The sequence below is a fragment of the Apostichopus japonicus genome, chromosome 14 (genome assembly GCF_037975245.1).
Source record: "Apostichopus japonicus isolate 1M-3 chromosome 14, ASM3797524v1, whole genome shotgun sequence".
NCBI classification, from domain to species: Eukaryota; Metazoa; Echinodermata; class Holothuroidea; order Aspidochirotida; family Stichopodidae; genus Apostichopus; species Apostichopus japonicus.
Genome location: NC_092574.1, coordinates 18,312,599 through 18,334,162, shown reverse-complemented (window position 1 = coordinate 18,334,162; position 21,564 = coordinate 18,312,599). Strand labels below are relative to the sequence as shown.

General features: G+C 36.5%; 1 protein-coding gene across 2 annotated transcripts in view; it reads left to right on the top strand.

The window, feature by feature from the left end:
• Window positions 1-21,516, top strand: part of LOC139980018 (TBC1 domain family member 19-like) — a 146,627-nt gene extending 125,111 nt beyond the window's left edge. For both annotated transcript variants that reach the window (XM_071991362.1, XM_071991363.1), the window contains exons 11-16: window positions 2,968-3,115; window positions 3,846-3,923; window positions 7,692-7,801; window positions 13,701-13,792; window positions 18,789-18,904; window positions 21,187-21,516. In XM_071991362.1, coding sequence (XP_071847463.1) covers window positions 2,968-3,115; window positions 3,846-3,923; window positions 7,692-7,801; window positions 13,701-13,792; window positions 18,789-18,904; window positions 21,187-21,329 — 687 coding nt within the window. In that variant the 3' untranslated portion in view covers window positions 21,330-21,516. The remainder of the gene's footprint in view (window positions 1-2,967; window positions 3,116-3,845; window positions 3,924-7,691; window positions 7,802-13,700; window positions 13,793-18,788; window positions 18,905-21,186) is intronic.
• The last annotated feature ends 48 nt before the right edge of the window (window positions 21,517-21,564 follow it).

The following is a 21,564-nucleotide window of genomic DNA, read 5'->3' as shown; positions in this document are numbered from 1 at the left end:
AAACATGAAATGTTTGATCTCAGGTGATCCTTGCTTCCCTGAAATGTAGGTCAGTCCTGTCGAGGGGGCAACTTCAGAACATTGATCAATTTTTCAGCATCGCTTGGGTTCACTGATTAAGAGGTTCCTTTAAAGGGGTGGGTCAAGCCAAACCGTGGATCTTATCTTTTGTGATTTGGAACCGGAACGATTGTGTTGAACAACTCCCCACCCCCCCCATCCCCCACCCCAATTAGTTAAGGATTAAATTTGCTTTTGTTTGAGAGATGGTTCTGCACCAATGTTTTCAAAGTTTTATATCAATCTGTGGCATGCAGCCATTTCGTCAGTGTGTAATATAAATGTCAATTCAACTCGTAGTGCAACAAGGATCTGTTTTGCATTACTTTAATATTTCCATATTTTTATTGTGTAGTTTCAAACACACCGATAATGAATACAATAGCTGGCAAGTATCATTAAGTTATATATGCCAGAGAAAGGTTTCAACAGCTGCTAATTGAAGACTATAACACCTCATTACTAGAGCCTAATGAGACAAATGCAACAATTAATATAGCATTAAAACAAATCCAAAATCACTATTGGTCCTGTGACGAATCCATCTTTGACTGGATTATTTCAATCTTGTTATGATGTTGTCAATATTAGTCACATTAAGAAGCATTGAGATTCTCCTAACTGGATCACTGGTACAGTAGTTGCTTGTATGTATGTATCTATTTTAGATCCGCTTGCAAGCAGGAACTCGCGAAGAAGCCTCATTGGCTTATCAAAGCCGCAAGCTGACCGAAGTCAGTCTCTTACATTCATATTTAACGTCCATGATTATGAATTGTTAATTGTCAACAACTCTGTAACTGGACGACATACATTAATCTGGGAGTGTCTCGAACCGGGGACCTTATGATTGAAAGGCACCGGCGTTAACCACTGAGCTAACACTCCTCTGAGCTACTGAGCTGAGCTAACACTGAGCTAACACTGCTTTATGCATGGATTTAGGTTGTGCATCATGAGTGCATACTGCTAGGCTACGGAAGATAGTAAGGTATATATACGCTTCTCCTTTAATGATATAGTTTATGAATGCTTTTCCGTTTATGCATAAGGGTAAATGGGCTGAAATACTATCTTTAGCCTGTTTTGATGACAGTACTCTTCCCTCTTGTTGGGGTGGTGTGATTAGATGGTTTCATTTTGCACAGATATATGCAGACCTTTGCCAAGATTCCAGAAAAACATTTGTAAATTGGAAAGAAACACTCCTAGCAGCTACTGTTTCTGTAAGATGAGTGACAGGGAGATTGATGGACAAAGTTGCACTCTTTTCTTCTGTGACAATGCTCGCTGTTTTGAATGCATTTCTTGATTAAATCAAGTTCATAGATGGGTGAGAATTGGAAAAAAAGTGGGATTAATTTAGCCACAGAATGTATCTACCCTGTTTCAACATGATAGAGAATGTGGATGATGGCAGGACTGGGGGGGGAGAGGGGAGGGGGAGAGCTGGGAGGGGGAGGGGATGAAGAGGGCAGCTGCATGGTTAATACCTAATAGTACTAAGCTATTTCAAGCTAAAAAAGTAAACGGTGGATGAATTTCATACTTTAATTAGCATGTGGATCCACATCAGTGAGTACAAGAACCAGTTTTGTTTTGGTAGAGCCAAAAAGTCATATGAGGTCAAGAGTCTGATATCTAGTTAAGACTATTATGCTCCAAAACAATAGATTGCATTATCTTCATACTTCAAATGTTGATCCATCCTTACTGAGTTAAAGAAACCTTTTGTTTTCATGTAGAGTTCAAATGTCATTCAAGGTCACCTGTGGTCAAGTTGTATAAAAACTTGCAAAAAGAACTTGGAAACTCAAAAAGTTCAAAATTAAATCTTTGGATGACCTTCATAATTAGGTGCGGGTGCCATTTAGTGAGCACCCATTGGGCGCACTGAATTTTGTATAGGTCAACTGAGGTCAAGGTGCTGAAGACTAGTAATTACAATACAGGCTAATAAACAATATGCATCTGAAAGAAAAGGTTGGATGAAGTTCATAGGTAGCCTATGGAACAGTTATACCTTAATTAGTTCAAGAAACCTTATTTAGTTCAAGAAACCTTATTTAGTTCAAGAAACCTTAATTAGTTCAAGAAAATGATTGCTTTTTATGGAGGTCAAAATCATTTAAGTTCTCCAGAGGTCAAATTCTGACAAGAGGTGGTACAGTATATTTGAAATTTCATACTAAATGTAGAGTCTCATTAGTGAGTAGCAGAACTCTATCGTTAGATGTCAAAGGTCACTTAAGGTCCAAACTTGAACATATTGTATGCATGCAGGCTTTAACATTAAATGATCTTATATCAAACTTGGTAAGGAATCTCTAAATCTGTTGGCTTTCTCCTATTATCTTTCATTCTCAACATGTTTCACAAATAGTTGTATCATCTCAGCTGGCTCAACATAGTCGTTAAACAAACTGGCTCTCCCTCTTTATTGTAAGACCAAGACAGCTTAAGTTGTGACTTGCCATCCATTTCATTTTAACCAAGGGCAGAGCTTTCATTGAAAAATATCTCACTTTCTCATTTCTCAACATGAATTACTATCTCTTTCACTACTTCCTGTCTGTGGCGAGTACTACAAACCAGAAATATGTTTAAAGCGTGTATAGGTTGAAACCTAGACGTCTCTCTTTTAGCCATTACAGGCATGCATTATAATATTTGGAAAACCAACTTGAGATTAAACCTTTGACTTTTTCAGTCCAGACAGACATGAAAGCATTTGGGGGGGGGGGCTGGTGGTGGGTGGGGTGGGGGATCGAGGACATCCCTTGAAATGATGACAATGTCATATTAATTGATAAAATTTTTCACAGATATGAAGTGAATGTCAAATTAGTTTCATTCCCAGCATGCACTTTTTGGAAACACCTTTTTCTCTCCTCCTCCTCCCGTCAGGATGTCAAGTTGACTGCAACCAATGATGACCAGTATTTTGTTTTTGAGGATTTCATCCACCAGGTTCTTCTACTATTCTCAAGGGACACCACAGTCTTGAAGCATTTTGCTCAAAGTTCGGCAACACCTCCCAAGTCCTATATCAGAGGTATAGTAATAGTTATACCTGTTTTTGTCTGTTCTGTGTGTGTGTGTTTGTGTGTTTGTCCATTTGTGCATCTTGTAGACAACAGACTACCTGGCCTCAACAACGTTTAAGATGTTTTACCTTCTTAAAAGGTGGCTTGTCCCTACAGCTCTTAATACCTTTTCAATAAATGGCTGAAGGGCTCTCCGGTGAGGGAGGCGAAGACGCTCAGAGACTTAACGACTCATCGCAGCCTCTTATGACCTTCTACGAGAGAGAGAGTCTCTCTCATCTTTAGCAAGAATATTTATCACGAAGAAATCATTTGGGAACGGAGGTAGCCTCGGTGTTTTTGTTTGGACTTTTGTGAAAAAATATCATCCAACTATTTTACAGGCAGCACAGCAAAGCTGAAGTTTAGACAATTTCATGTTGACTTTACAGGTTAAGCCATGATTGTTTTTCTCTCGTTTATTAATGTATAAAATGGAAGAATAACAAAATGATCCCTTTTTGATACATTTTCCGACGATCGAGTCACCATACCTCCTGATTATTATTTATTAATTTTAAAATTGAAAGGCACAGTCTGCGTCTTCATGGTCATCCTTATATATATTTGAAAGAGAAGGGGCTAATCAGGGTTGATTGTTTCCGTAAAGAAAAAAAAGGAAAAACACCCTGAAGTTTATTAACTCTCTAATGGTTCAAGTGATGATAGTGCTTTTTATGGGTTTGTGTTTCTTCCCAGGAATGCTCGGTGTCAGCGATTATGCAGTCGTGTACCCTCCCAACGGGATCATTCCATTTCATGGGTTCGCAATGTACGGTAAGTTATGAGATGTCCATCTATATTATACGGAAGGGGGGGGGCCTTTGTACGGTTTCCTGTAAAAACTTCTGTATTGTGTCAGTGAGTACCAAACATAAGCTTATTAAACAGTTTACATTGCAAATACTCGATACTATGTATGTACTAAAAGATTGATCATTTCTATTGTGTTCAAAGGATGAGTCCACTGGTGGTATCGGGACAATGTGTCATATTTTTCAGGGGGCATTCGATGAGGAGGGGGCAGGCCTGAGGCACCTATTATAATCAACAACAAAGTAATCATAGATATAAGTTAAAGATTTCCTAATGATCCTTTTGATTATTTTATATTTTAGAATGGTATCGATTTGTATCACTTTCTGTAAGTTTGCCTGTGGTTTGATGTGCATGCACCTTTATCATTTGCTTAGAAGTTTCTCAGTTTTTTTTATTGGTTTAATGATTCCTTGTTTGTTTCATAAAAACACTGTTGTTCAAAACAAATGCTGTGACAGTCAATAGTTGTAGCCACCAATCTACATAGCTCATTGAATTCTCAATATTTTCATTGTGGTTTGCTGTTATGCTTGCATTCAATAGACATTCCTCCTCCAATCCCCTCCCCTCCCCCTCCCCCTCCCACACACACAAACACAGCTCTCTGTTGAAAACAAATATTACATTCTTGTCAAGCTAGACGAAACATGACATTCTGCCATCATAGCAAAACTATTCTATGAGAATGCTCAGCTATTTATGCGATTTGAAAGAAAAGTTTGTAGATAAAGAAAATTGTTCAGCAGTTTGTGTTTACATGGCGTCCTCTTGTGTGCATAAATCACCACTTGGTCCAGGCATGTCCTTGAGCTTTTTGGAAAACTCAGAACTCTGTGTGGTAGCAAACCTACCATTGATTAAAAAAAATGTCTTATTTGTTTTCATTAGCCCAGTATTGTGTATAAAACAGCTTCTTCTTAATCATACCCAAATTTAGTTTTCCAAGAAATGTAAATTGGCCCCAGTGGGCTGTTGGGAGAAACATACAAAAATTGAAGAGGTCAATTAAGGTCATAGTAAACCATTGATTTACTTTCATAAGTAATTAATTTTATTTGGCATATGTAATTTATCTTGTCGAGTATAGAGGGAGCTGTTCAACAATACATTTATACAGCATAATAGTAATATCTTTTTAAAGCTTATCAGAAGTACTTGAATGTAAGTATCCTTGACATATTTGACAAAGGTCAATTAAACTGTGAGTTTTACATTTAATAAAACTTCTAAAAATGCCAACTTGGTTATTTATAACTTACCTTCCCAAAGACATTCAGAAAATTGACTACTGACAGAAAACATGAGACATGTCTCCAGCTGTGATAGTTTAAGAAACCATACTCTGAAATTGGCTTGCCTTTTTACATTCCTGTGGGGGGGGGGTGTCAAATTAATGGCCCATGGGAGTGATTTAAGGGTAAGGGGATGAAATTATCTCGGGTCACACCACCTCAATTCTCGAATCCTGGATCTGCCAGTGATAATCGTTACTTGTACTGGAAATGTAACAAGATGCTATCACATTCTAGTTCAATGTTATGTAACTGCTCATGTTCACACTCGATCATACCAAAGGGAGAATTCTAAATACATACTCACACTGTTGTTATCCTTCTACTGTACAAGTCTGCAGTGTCCACAGTAACTTGCATACTGTGTTAAAAAGGATTGCCAAATTCATTCAATACAACCCAATCGGTGTGCAACGGCGCAAAAATTATGCTTTGCTCTCTTAGACGATGAAATCTCGTCGCTTAAAAGTAAAACTGGGCCAGTTCCTCATTTTTGTAAAAACAAAATGCGATTAACGTGATATATTGTCTCACAGAGCGAATGGCACAATTTAGGCCGAGATCTTAGATGGGGTATAACGACCCTCTGGTGCCATTCGTTCCGTTGATCTTCGTAATCTCGCAGACGTCGTTACAGATTCGGAGAGGAGGTCAAGCATCCCGAGAGTGTAAATTGAATTTCTTTTGACTATCCTAAAAGTTTGTCCAAATTGTGATATTTTCTGTTATCCCAGTTATTAAGCCCTCGACTAGCCGCTTTCTCGGACAGGGATGTTTGCGTCAACCGGAAGAGGTCTGGGTTTGATTTCACAGCGGCAGAAATTTTTCAAGTACGGACTGAAATGATATCATCTTCCTGGAGTGGCTCTCGAAATTTGCCGCGTTGCGAATAGCAATCATATCGACAACCAGTAAAATTGCACGGGTACTCATACAAACATGTTTGTAACCATCGCATTGATTCTGCCACCCAGGAAAAAGTAGAACTCAACAGTAGGATAAGAAAAGGCAATAATTTGACTAGTGGAAATGTTAAACTTGGTTTCCTTTATGCCAACGGTTTAGGCTTTTGGCTTTTCCAACAATACATGTTAATAGAGTGCCCGGTGTTCTTAACAGAGATTCTGTCGTTCGGCCAGATCGAATTGTTCATATTAACAAAGTATAACTCACTATCAATATTAAAGTGTGGGCAAGTTTACTTTTGTCTCTTTTATAAATCAGTGACATTTAACACTATCAACTCATACTTTCATTTTATGCTATCATTAAATACTATGATTTAGTATAATGATTTTAATATTCATTCTGTCAGTTTATGCTATGATTTCATGCTATGATTTTAATATTCATGATGTCATTTAATGCTTTCATTATATGCTATGATTTTGAATGTTGATCAACACCAGAATCCCTTAAGAATGTAGCTTGTTAAAGTGACTGATTGAGTCTTCATTTCAAGAAAAGAAAGATGCAAAAAAGTTTGAATTTTCACTTATCTTTTTGCGTGCAGTGAACGCTGATCCAAAAATGTGTCTGGAAAGATTACTATTTGAGAGTCTAATAAACTTATCTGTATCTCTTGCTCTTATTAAACTCTCACTCAGTATAAACTCTTAGAGCTAGGACATCTGAGATTGAGCAATATTGCAATTTTATATTTGGTAATATACGTTGGTAGATTTGGTAAAAGGTTTGACTAAATACAAGCAGTTGCTATTAAATTAACAATTTTTATACAATGTTGTTGTCTGTATATCAAATAGAATGTTGATTTATTCCATATTTTACGGCTCACACCTCGTATTTGACCAATTGGGAATGAATTTGTCTTTTTGGGACATCTAAAATGTATCAGTTTTTCAGGGGAATCCAATTCATGCACCGATTGCTTTATTTTCTATAAGTAAAAAATTTGATTTATTTCTTTCCATATTTTAAAGGAACACAGTACTGTGCTAATATTTCAACTTAAGTTGAGAATATGTCTTTTATGTATGTCCAGATGTCTCAGCTCACAAGGGGCAATAGAAATGATACAGTCAGTTTGTTTCTAAGAATGTTTGAAGGAACCAAATAGTTATTTACAGGACTTGTTTTGTGTTAACTTGTTCCATTTGCAGTAATATTTTACTGAGCAACAACATTATGTTCCAAAGGTGAATGCAATTGAATTAACCGAAGAACAGACTTTCACGATTTCTTTGGTTTCGTAACGATTGTTAATAAATCGATAAAATCAGGAATTATCAATCCCATTAGATTTCTGATACGCTTTGCTTTGTTATCGTAATATATCACACAATGCCTTAAACAACGCTGAATCAGATATCAAAAGAGACTTTTTGTGATCCTTAGTATTAAATCCGTATATATACTTTCTCGTACTTGATAAGTTAATAAAGTATTGAACTTTCTCCTATCATCTCAACAGTTGCCCCTCTCTGCTACGTCTTTGACAAACCAATCACACTTTACTACTTCTTCAGAGAGATCTATACCAGACATCTTTTCAGGCTGCACACCATCTCATCCCACCCACAGGTAAGATTTACTTGGATTTACCCCTCTACCCTCTTCTCCGCCCCCCCCCCCCTCCAAAAAATTAAACATTGGCAGAAAATACTGTAGAAACATAACTTATGAGGTAAATTAGACATTTCATTTCATCACAAAACCTTTCCCTTAAACATTATCAGTGGTTCAACTATGCAATTAATTTTCATCTCATCCACACGTACGAGAGTATTATTCTACCATAATATGTCACACTTGTGGTGGAGAGTTGAGGATGCCTCACGTTTATTCCAAACGTAGAAACCAAAAAAGAAACATGGGATAATCCCAGGATGAACTCCCTGTTCCACAAGGTGCAGTAAAGCTATGCAAAAGAATAACATGAATACTATGCAGCAAAACAACCACACAGCCTAAATATGGGAACACAAAGTTACCCCTGCACGAAATGGTACGGACTGGATACACACAGTAATCTTTTACAAAACCCTAATTTGGATAGACGAAGATACCCTCTTATGTGTTGCAGGAACAAATGAGTATCCAGACTTCATTCATAACTGTACTACAGGTAACAGTTGTGCCTGAATTTGTCCCTTGGGTTATATGTAAGTGACCTTCCAGCTGACAAAATACCTAGAGTAACTAAAAAAAGTATAGGAAAACGATACTAAAGTATTAGATAAAGTGCATGTGCCAATAGATATGCAAAACAGCATAAAGGTATTGTAGAGGAAATTTCCTTTTACATAATCAGTGCGTAAAACAATATAAGAAAGAGAATCAGCTGATCATGTTAGGTACGTAATATGAAATCAGCAATTATATATCAATGGTATGATATATTTGGGTACAGTACTGTCATAGAAATATGCAAATTTTTTATTTTTTATAAACAGTGGTGTCAAGAGCAAGATTTGGCCCTGGGGGGAAATATATCACCAGTCCCCCTTCTGGAAGACTTCATTTCTTTCCCTATAGTATTTATCCCATGTTGATCCCGGCTGCCTTATAGACCCAGGGCCCTAATCACCCTCCCCACCCCATCCCCTCCCCTCCACTCACATCAGGCCTGATAGCACACACTGTGTGTATATGAAATAGACAATTATTAATGTTATATTATATAATATATATTAATGTTACAAATTTGGTAATAAAGACTTAGCTGGTGATATAGACACAGACAGGCAGTGATTAAATTTATTGATATTGTTAATTATCATTGGTAATGTCTTTATTGTGGTACAATATTGGTGTTATTGTGTGAAACAATGTCAATCGGTTCAACTGAAGGATAACGTTACTTTATTATATCTGTTGTTATTCAGTGTAGCCCCAACGCATCTAGTTAATTCTTTCCTTCCTTCTCACTGCCCTGTTGGTCTATCCGTTCCATTCATTGTTTCATGTTAGTTATCTGTACGTCCCATCTGCTATGTAAGCTGTCTTCCAATATCATCATGTTAGACCTCCCTCTGTGAAGATCCTGGATCTAGGATTCAAACATCACATGTTTAATGACTTTTATACATTAACCTACGTTCGCTCTTCACAGAAGATACGAAATTTGTTACTTTTTGTTTTAATATTGTCTACCTTGTTTGTGCTTTGGCATTGAACACCAGGGTGTATAAACTAATTCAATGCAAAAAATGCAACTTTAAATTATCTCTTACTTTCCTCATCAAAAGTATATTCATATGTGTCAAACACACAGATCTGTAATAGTATTCTTATTCAAACAGTAGTGGCCCAGTTGCAAGGGGGGGGGGGGGGAGGGGGGTTATGCAAGGTTGTTGCCACAAATTTGAACCAGTTGTAGAAAACTGAGGAATGATTAAACAAACGCAAAGTATTCTTTTCTTTTCTCAACGGCAAAAAATATTATATTTACTTCATGACCCAGATATGCAGAGCCTCGGGGTCTAGCTTGCCCACATTTTTTTTTGCTTGTTTTTTTTTGTCTCCCTTAACATCTCTGGGGTGTATCTTGCAGTTATTTCTATAAATAGATGTTCAATTAAAGACAATTTCTCAGCTAGGAGCTCATTAATGAAAAGACAAACGCTGGGAGAAGACTCCGTACGGAAAACGGTTCTCATTTCGCCGGTCGGCAAGAGAGAGTACTGTCGGTGGATAATAAGGTCCTTGGAATGTGTTTGCGAGTCGCGATGTACTTTTTTCTTCTTTTTTTTAAGCCGTTTCTCGATAATCCCATCGGCATTATCTGCTTAAAGCTCAGCTCACCGATTGGACTCTGTAGACTCTCTTGAGCGTAAAATATGCTTCCTGTCCAATTTGTTGAAGAGGTTTTCAAGAACGGTGCTTAACAGTCTCTTCTGTCGGGATTGTCTATAAGACACAGAGTAGAGCCTTTACCTTCGGAAAAGTTGATGAGAGGATGGCCAAGAAATTGCCTCAATCCCTGGAGTGGCCACTTGTGTTCCCTGATTTGCACTAACAGTTCAGAAGGGAAAAGAAGAAAACATTGCCATGTCCCGTAATCTCAGCTCGAGTAATTTTTCACCGGCAAGTTTATTCCTCTGGAGGAATTTGCTGGGGCTATCATCAATAAAAATTGAATTGGATCATTTTTTTTCGTACGCAAAACTCACATCGACCTCGTGTATCGCCTCTTGATCTCACCTCTTGTAACGGATTGTACTTTAAATTAAAACAGGAAGAACATCTAGGGTCCATATCTTTCAACATCCTCCTGTTGTATTATTCTCTTATCTTCAATATCTTTCTCAGGATTTTTGGTCTTAATGTGTAGAGAGGGGGGGGGTGTGTGGAGAAGGGGAATGTGTTAGAATTTCCAAGAATAAGTAACAATAGATCTTAATAAATGGTAGAAAAATTAAGTATGCACATTTTGCGTAATTGCAACCTTTAATATTGACAGAATTACAAATGTCCTCATTTGACAATATTTTATTGTCATTATATATGCAAATTACACATCTTTGAAGTTTCTTGTGTTGCGAGAGAGGATGGGAGGGGAGGGGGTGGGGAGGTTTGCTACCCCTGGGTTGTACAATCTATATTCTGTAAACTTATTGTACTAGTAGATATTTCCTTGTGATAAGATTTTTCATAAAGATGCCTTGATTGGTTGACTAAATTTCATCAACAATGTGTAGGCACCCGCAGAGTGACATAATTAACAAATTCAGATTACATTTGACCTCAAGATTAAACACTCTCTTTTGGGATTCTCTCATCTCATGAATATTAATTAGTTAGTAATTATTCATCCCAGTCTGAAAAATCGTGTAAATTTCATGTCAGTATTTAATCACATACAAGTCAAAAGAAAATTTCAAACAAATTTTCTACTCATTTGTTATAATTTCATTAGTTTTGGAAAAAAAAATGACTCATTACAGTGATAAGAACATTTTTAGTTCCATTTTATATCAAAAATTTATGATCAGTGCCAGAAAACTTGTTTTAAAAAAAATTTCTATTTAAATAAGAAAAATGGTCTTTTCCTCTGAAATAAACTTCAAATGCCTGAAAAATTAATTAAAGGTGGTAAATTTTTTGTCTTTGGGCTGTAATTCATCAAGTGAAAGGTTCATAAGGCCATAAATGCTGTTAGGGATGCCATGCTGGTTTAAACTGTTTTTTTCACTCGGTCACTTTTACTGTCACTATTCGAGATCAACTTAAAACTCTTAAATTGTACTTTTCAGTTTAATATCGTATCACCGTCTAGACATATTTTCCGTCCCACTTCGCCATGATTTAGCAGTTTTCTACTGGCATGTGATCCCCGGAGGAAAGACCAGCTCCATCGTTTTACTTCCTCACGTACCATCAAGTTCTTGACCTCAAATAATTTCCATCTTTTGCCATTTGCAGATTAAAATTCTTTGTAGAAACAGATAAAAATGAGAACATTTATCTTTCCAATTATCATATGTTCTTTTCCTGTTTACTGAATAAACAGAAAGATTTATATTTCCTCCCGGGATTGGCAGCTCTGTTTCGCTATATACGGATTTGGAAGATTGGTGTCGCCCGACTCCAATCACTGCTATGGGGTATCGTTATGGGCTTCATTTAGAGACTCATTTACGACCGCCTTAACAGCTGTCGAGACCATTTACACCACATAATAGAGAGTGCAAAAATATATAACCAAAACACACAAATCTTGCCTCGTTTCTAGCCCTCCATCTTTAATTGTCGTGTTCTGATCACTGGAAGAAACTGACGGAGTTTATACCATTGTGTCATCCAGGGAAAAATTCTTGAAATTATTTATATCGTAGAGAGCGTCTTGTGGAAACAAAAATCCTATCCTGAAGTTACGGTGCCTGTTCAGTTTGATTTAGTACTCGTTTAATGATCGAAAAGCTAATATGTTTTCTTTAAGTCACCATGTGTCTGGTTTTTTTCCCCTAAAGGTTGCCCCCTTGTTGATCGAGTAAACTGGAATTGAGAGAGAAGAGACCGGAGAAGTAAACAGTTTAAACTCTGGCAAAATAAATTTGAAGCAATTTCAAAAGTCAAATATTACAAACACCAGACAACGGTGGAAACAGAAGAGAAGGAGAATTGTTAGATTCTTTTTAAATTTAGATAAACTTTGCAAATCTGATATTAGATATGATTGATCTAATATAAATTAATGACAGATTCCATTTAATGTCAAAAGAAAAAAATAATCATCAATCAACACTTTTCATTTAATTACGACGTGCAGAACATCAATTTTGAAATCCATTAATTGTTGCTTTTTTCTTATGTTGTCATTTCTTTTCTTGATTTTCTCTGTTTGGTTTTGCAATCTTTGAAATGAAACTTGGTTGGATGTTAGTGCCAAATTAACAGTCAAAATTTTACCAAATTCAGTACGCAAAAATGATTCCTTATACAACCAGAACCATAATAGGATTCTCTGTATTATGAGAGTTTAGTCACATGCCAGGTTAAGCTTGGAACACTTGAAGTTTAGTTTCCTGCCCAATAGAAGGCAGCACTTTTCAAACTTTTATGAACCGAAATATTTATATACATATTTTTCAAGGATATTAATGATGACTGAGACAACAGACAACTTTCACACTTTATGTGTATTTGATATTTATTAATTCCAGTCTTGCCAGAAACCACCAAACACCCTCTGTTCACAAGGGCTATGCAGAAGTGATATTTAAATCCCTAAAAGGAGTTTGTTCTCAGGCAGCAATTAATAGTTAGATCCCAGGAGACAGCAGTCTGTAAGAGACGTGTACATTCATACATAATAACGAGAATGATTTAACAATTAACAAATTATCTATCACAAGACAAAAATACACTAGTATTGCTGCTAAACTTGCAATCAAAGCACACATTCTTGTAATATTGGTGGTGGTTTTTTTTTTGTCATTTTGGTAAAATTTAGTGGATCGAAGCATAATTAAGTTGTCTGTCTTAACTTTGCATAAATCCCAAAACCTGTTTATAGTGTGACAGGAGAATTTGAAAGATACTTGTCACCAGTATATTTGTTTCTTTCTTTCCTTCTTCTTTTTCTTTCGTTTTATGTTGGATGTGGATTTGGAGAGGATGGGGGGGGGGAGAGGGGGGACTGCCATTTGTCCCACTTCTGTCAGCTTCTGACCACTACTAAGGTCAAGTTGGTATCATTTTGCAGAGGGGCTCTATCTGAAGAAGATCCTGTTGGGACTATTAAACTGAAATGCCAGGCTAACATACATTTATCCTTTTCATCATCCCTAACTTAAAGGGTATCATCATAATTTGTGGCGAAAATTTAAGTTGTTTCATTCTATCATTTAGGGCATGACATCACAAATTTTGTATTCCATTTTACCAAAGAGGGACAAAGGATTTTTCCTTTTTCAATACTCTTGACATTATATTATTTTAACATTTTTTTCCCCCTTTTTTCTTTTTCATTTCCCAGGGTATCGTGTCAATCTGCATTCTCTTTGAGTCTCTACTACAAGCCTGTCAGCCACATCTGTTTTACCATTTAAGGCAGATGGGGGCTCATCCGTGAGTATTTCATCTCCGTCATTTGTCATGTTCCGACAGCAATCAATGTTGCCAATGTGTCTACATCTGTCTGCCTTCAAATGATTCAAAATCAAAGATGCTTTTCTTTTCTTTCCAATTCTTTTTATTTTTTTTTATTTTGCTTTCCTTATAATGTCTTAAGGACAGAGAGTATAGATAAATGTTGGCAGTAATACATCTTTGGAGGTGAAATGAGTAGTCGAGGGATTGCCTAAATAAATCTCAGAGGATTAAGCGGTAACCTCAAAGGGGCCTATTAAGAGCCATGACTTCTCTTATCCGGCTTGAAAGGAATCAAACGTGTCTTTAAAGTCGGGATAATATGTATATATTTTTTACCCCACCAACTACTTCAAAAAATTTCTATTCCAATTCATTTTTCATTTTATGCCAAAATTTTGGTTATTCTCTGACTGGAATTTCATGGAGAGCAGCACATATGTGCTATATTGTAAAGAATATCACTAAACATACTAAATGATATTTAACACTGATAGGCAAGAGTGAGGTTACATGGGTTACCGGAAAATGAAACAAATTTAATCAATAGAGGGGGATGTGTTAGTTTATCTTTTTGGAAGAGGGTGAGGGGAGGGTGTATCACTTTATCTTTTTGGAAGAGGGTGAGGGGGTATCACTTTATCTTGTTGGAAGATGGTGAGGTGATGGTAGGGGAGGAGGAGGAAAGGTTGCGTGGTTACAGTATTTTGTCTGAAGAAAAAAGGACAAGTTTTCCCAGCCTAGGGGATGGGTTTAAGTTGAGTGATTTGCCCTCGCCCTTGAAAGTTTAACCTACATGAAAATGGTACAAACAATTTTCAAGTATTCTTTAAACATTTTCAATCTAGCATGCACATGGATCCACTTTTCAGATGGAGAATATGCAATGCTCTAACAACTAATTAATCCTGCTCTAAGTCAATGTTAACCGTCCAATCATATGCTATGTGTACCCGAGCTGGAGCACATGTCGATTCTTGGAAACATCATGGAAGCCAGCGCTGATTGAAAAGGTCACAGCTTTCATAAAAGTTTGACATAAAGGATTTAAGTTGTTGGCAATAGTTGAGAAGGTTTTCACCATTTCATTTAAGCTAATCTCTAAAAAAAGCAAAATGGTTAGCTGAAATGTAGTACCGTGTTCCTGATAGAACTGACTGCTGTATGCATTGATACAACTAGTTGTCTAAATGAATATCTTACCATGGTTATCTGAGTGTCCTTCTCATGGACACACACACAGATTTTTATTGAAAACACTTCCCAGAACATATCACTGTTAAGCATCTACCATTGAGAAGTGATAGTATCTCGTTACTATTCCATTCCATGTTAACCTTCTTGCACTCTAAAGAGATGAACAATTTGAAGGTCGGGACACTACAATAAGACACGTAACCAAGGGATCGGTTTACCGAGCGCCAAAATGAAGCTAATCTTGTCTGGGTTTCTCCGCCGAAAATAACAGATTAAAAAACCTTGTTTTAGCACCAAACTGGTCAGACCCACCAAACCCGGGAAATAACTCCTCATAGCCGATTGTCCTTGGATTCGGTAGTTTAATATCAGGAGAAAAAACACTTAGAACGTTGATTTTGCAAAGATTTTTTCCTTATATACAACGTTGAGTTCTCCAGACTGTCGTTAAATTTGTAGTGGTATATCGTGATACCCTCTTACTTCCCAAGTTCCCAGGATTGCCAAACTCAATCTGTCAGACATTATTTTACATCATTTGTTATTTAAAATTTGCAAGCTAGAGAATAGTGTCTTAACTTGTACTCAGCAGCCGTGACTATGCGATAGGCGTCACACATGTGGGACATCCTGGGGGCAATTAATGCTGGCGTAGTGTTTAATAACGTTACCATATTTTTATGTGTAAAAGTAAGTTGGCCTGACGTTTCGATCCTAGCAGGATCTTCTTCAGAGGCTAAATGACAAATAACGTACAGTAACAGAAGGGATATGAACACACATTTTTACACAGGCTCTCTAGTGGATAAGCAGTTTGCTAACAGTTTTATTTCATTTTGACCATATTTTTATGTGAAGAAAAGAGGAACATTTGTCGTGGCTTGGGGAGGGGGGGAGGCAGGGTTGGAGGTGGAATGGGTCTGAATTGAGGGGGTATAGCCCTCCGCTTTGTAGAGAAAATTTATTTGATATGGTACCTGCATGAAAACAGTTCCAGAGTTGAAATCAAATAGCTCAAAACATAAATTTAAAATCATTCTCATTTGAAGGACTGTAAATTTTTAATCCTAATTGCCTCTAAACTTTTTCGGACGTTTTGGTGAGATAGATAAAGTGTTGGAGGAAATCTGGACATATGGTCACCCAGTAAGTATACAATATCTGCATCACAAAATGGGATAAGGCTATTAACTGATTACGTGATTAGGAGAAGGGGAAATGTTAACGGATGCATTTCACTGAGGTTATAAAGTTATGAAGTTATAAACTTTGTTGCATTTCTGACCAAGCCAAATATTAGCCTCACATAATTGGATACAACTTCATTCTAACTACAGATATCTAAATTTGTGCTTATATGTTAATTACCATTTGGTTGCCTCTAATTAGTGAGTTATATAAAGAACCCTTTAATAATAATTAATGTTATTGTTTTTATTGTTTCAGGAAGATTACACTTTTTGGGTACGGGCCTTCACTGCTCCTTCAAATGGGATCATAAAACTTGCTAGATATGCTAACTTGGCCGTAAAAAATTAAAACCTTTAACAATATAAATTGAAGCCAGTATTAACACTTTCTGAAATATCGTATTGCACATTAAAGATTCATAAACTTTGTGACAATAATTGATACTAGTACAAATTTCAGATGGCTTAATACACTGAACAAGGCATATGTCTTGACTTAATATTATGAACCATGTGAGAAATACTATCTCTGTACGTCAATTAAATTTCACGTCTTCAAGGGACATTTTGGTGACTGAAGCTGATAGCTCATTGCAAACGTTTTGTGTCCTTGGGCCAAAACCACATCCATTTTTTTCCCGTATTGAAAATGTATATTTCTTTACAGTTGGTGGTATATATTCTTTTATTGCATCTGGCAATGCAGATTGGGTGGGTGGTTATTGTCAGTATGACCATTGAAATGAAAATATTGTTGTTTTTCTACGTAAAATTGAGATTATTTATGAGGCAAGTAATATATCATTAATAAATGGTTATATCCAGAGTGTTTAGACATGCAAACTAGAACATACCAAAGTGGGGTAATTAGTAACAGTGGAATTTTTTTTTTTTATATATATATTTATTAGTTACATTTTCTGTCATTGGAATATCCCTTTAAGTCTATTACAATCCTAAGGTCACATTCTAGCCCATTATTTTTGGCTCTTTTAAACTTTCATTATAATAAATCCGTCAATGGTAATCTGATTGTATGGTTTTTGCTTGTCTCTTGTTGCTATGGTACTGTATATTTTTAGTAGATTGTTTTATATTAACAACCAAAGTTTTATACCAGCCCCTTAAACTATAGATATAACCATCTGGCTTTTTGCCATTTCGCTTTTCTTTTTTTCCACAATGTTTAGCCTATAGATGTGTGTTGTGCTTCAGTTATGAATTTCTTTAATACATGTTTTTGATATGTAACCATGATAGAAACGACCACTTCTCCTTCAACATCTCAATCGTCATCCCCATCTTCTTCATTTTGATGCAGCCAAAAAAAATGTTTCCTCCGTCACCTTCCTCTTCTTCTTCTTCTTCTTCTTTTTTTTCTATTTCTGTTATCTCTGTATTTTTAATATTCATCAAACACACCATGATAGTAAATCTTTCTCTTAAAGATCATGGTACTTTCACAATCGCTAATAACTGTCACCAATCCATACAATCCAGGCGACTTTAATTGAAGTCTTAATAGAATATGCCACATTTTTTTCTTCGTTCTTTTTTTTCGTGCCATGAGTTTATGTCAAAACGAATACCATAGGCGGTGATAATGGTATCTGGTTCTTAGGTCCTGTAGGGCCATCGTTCGTAAATATTTACCTTCTCGGGGAAATCTCTTGTGAAATTAAGAGCGTCTTGCCGCCCGTCGGTGTATCATCTTTGCCCATTAAGTGGGTGTTATGTGATAAGCTGGTTTAGGCGATGAGAAGGTGACAAAAGTAAAATGCCCGATTAAGTGACTGTCGGGGTTTATAAGGGTAGACCGATTAACGGGCGATGATGACAGATTCTATCGTTAGATAAACGAATGATTCCATGGTAGCGGAATGCATATCAATCACCAACATCAGTTGAAAGAAACTTGTAACAGGATGGAGTATATATTAAGCGATGTGTGTGCATACACTCACATACATACACATACAAACAGGAGAATTATTGAATTATCTTTGTATGGTAAAGAACAAATTGACCTATGATGCTAGGGATTTGAATAAATTTAAGACAAAGGTAAGAAACTTGTAACAGGATGGAGTGCATATATTGAGCGATGTGTATGCATACACTCACATACATACACAAACACACAGGAGAATTATTGAATTATCATTGTATGGTGATGAACAAACGAATAGTAAATTGACCATTGGTGCTAGGGATTTGAATATAAATTTATGACAAAATTCTATTTTTTTTTATTATTGTTGATCTTGCCGTTTATCATTTTTGGATGAAAGAGTAAGAGTGGATTTATGGAAAAACTTTGCAAATTGGTTGTTTTTTGTTGAATAGAATGCCCAGATTTATATCAAATAACTATACCAGAAATTGGCATTATAAGTTTAGATTGTAGTACAACAAGCTTGCCAAAATTTGTTGTCCCTTTGGTTTTAATAAATGCAAAACTGGCTTTGTCTCAACTTTTAAATCAGAGATAGAATGCTGCTTTAACTACTCCCTTGTACCCCCACCCTTCCTTCCCCCCCCTAATTGTGATGTCAGTCACCTTCATACTCATTTCTTGATATCAACAGGTTACGTTTAGCGTTCAAATGGCTGATGAGAGCGTTCTCTGGCTACCTTGCCAGCGACCAGTTACTGCTTCTCTGGGATCGGATCCTTGGTTTCAACTCCTTGGAACCTCTTGCAAGTAAGATTGTTTACTCTACATAGATTGACAAGAACATAATTTGTATACCTTTATTTTTTTAACCAATTCTGGTAGTTGATGGCAACCGATTCATCGCTCTTTTTAAAACCAACTTGACAAATTTTCATTCTATAGGCATCAGTTTCATTTTTTGTTTTTAATTTAATTAACTTCAATGTCCATATGCCAGGTTGTTTGGTGTGATTATATGTTTAACATTGACAGAGGTTTTGACAGGCAAACTTTTAAAGGCTGAACATAACTAACAGAAATTATTTTACTACTCGCTAGGCGAACTTTCCGTATTGTTGACTTCAATGAGATACTGTTTACCGGGGACAGGGTGCACCTGGAAAATTACTCCCCACTTTAACATTAAAATGGATAAGTGTTATAATGCTCTCTAGTATTAACATGGTATTAGCTTGTTAGGGGTCCAACTCAATTCTGAAGGTGCTATATATAGGGTTGCTACTGACAACAAAATCTCTAGAGGGGACATTGACAACTCGAGGAGAAGAACATGAGATGACAATCATGGCTCACAAATTTCTTAAAGCCATGTTGCTTCTGGGAAATCATAATGGTTGCATAATTTACAATGTTTATACTTGTAAATGTATACAATTAGTAAAGTACAATGTCATAGCAGTTAATAGGAAGCTGGAAGTCATTGATCTGTTATTAAAGTTGTTTGCACTGTGGTGTGCGTAGTAATGCGTTTTCGTACATGTAGGCCTATACATTAATTCATAGACTGAGACCGGTATATTACACATAGTCTCATAAATGTATAGCTGTAGATTAGTCCGCAAACATCCAAACTCAATTGCTTCTTCATGCATTAAATCTTTCTGTGTATGCCTGACATTCATACGTCCAGAGACGGAATGCCAGATGGACGACCGGTCATTGAATTGCAGGCTCAAGTCTCTCCGGCCTAATGCCGGACGTCCGGCCACCCTAGCCTTAGATTGCTTTTGTCTTCATACAATACTGACAAAGCTTTTCACAGAATGTCCTAAAAACAAAAACGATAAAAAATGAAACAGTTAGTCAGGTTTACGACCTATTAAAGTATTGATATTTGTTAATGTGTATGTCGAGTGACCGCTTGTAAACTTATAACCTGTGCTATTGATGGAACAAGCTTGTCATGTATATGAAGTATTTTGCATTTATTAAAACAGCCGTTGCAACATTTACATCTTGTTTCTTTTGTGAATTTTGGCAGTTAATGATTCAGTCTCTCAACTCCATGCTCATTACATGTGTATTTATATATGTATTAAAAGCACGTACTTAACTTCCCTTATATAACATATTAACATATATGCATTATACCTAATATCACGATAATGAATCTGGCAAAAACTTTGTAGGGTAGTGGGCACGTCCTTCTCTTTTTGTCAGCCTCCAAAGGATAGGCATCTCCTTTGCATCCTTCTCTCCTTGATTGTAAGAAAATTTGCTTATTTTGAAATCTTTTTTTTTGATGAATGAGTTACCCAGCTGCACATGAATTTCAATGACTTTTTTAAATCGAATAATTGTGCAGATACTAAAGGGTTACAAATGACTGTTTTTTTCATGAAGCTCTTGAGTCCTTGTTTCCCCCCTTTTACATATTCTAGAGATTTTTTATGACAAACGTGCACCTGCATTCTGGAATGGATTTACTCCTGAGGCAGGTGGAAGTTAATACTCTAATTGTACAGTCTTAATAAAGAATAAATTAGTTTCTTACTACAGACTGAAGCTGCTTTCATATATGAGTTGAGCATGGTATGTTAAATTAATGTCTTTGGGGGCTGTAGACTTTTCCTGACAAACATTGCATCATTCGTTAATCGTCTTCGGAAACAAAGCAAGAGACATATTTACAGGAGTATCGCAAGAATGAATTTCCAATTTTAAAACTTAATGTTTTCCATTGAGAGGTATGTCTGGTGGGTGTTTGAATGCAACTCCCTTGTAGGGGAATCTGTGGATCCTCTTCCCCCTCCCCTCCCCTTCCAAAAGAAAATTTGAAAGTATCAGATGTCAAATTGTACCTTCTAAGGCATATTTAGACTTAAAATTGAGATCTAAATGCAAGCTTATGCGAATAATTACTTTTGAATCTAGAGACAAATATATCCCCCAAATGATGATGTATGTGTAGACCCATGTCAGGCATGTCATCGTTGCAGAGTGTAAACAAGATCAATGTAAAATGCAGCTTAATGATAAATTGTTTTTCAAACTTTGTTTTTTATGATTTTTTTTACATTTTACCTTAGTCCTTGCGGTGGCTATCTTTGCGTTCAGGAGGGTGAACCTACTGGAGACATCCTCTTATGCAGCGGCAGAGGCGGTGTTGGCAGACATTACCACAATTAAAGTGATGCCCTTGCTTCAAGTCATATTACTACCCAAAGATTGATCCATCAGACAAACCGGTACCTCCGATGACAATTCCTGCCGGAAAGGACCAATCACGGAGGAGAAGACAGGACGCCACACCAGGCCAGCAGATTGGCTGTTCGTGGAGTGGAAAGCTTGCGAGTCGGTTATAATCATGTCCAATACGTCAGATTTTTTCTGACTAAGTCTGACTATGATAGTTTGTCAGTTGGAGATGGACTAGTTCAAGCACATAGTGAAAGCTATATAGCTAT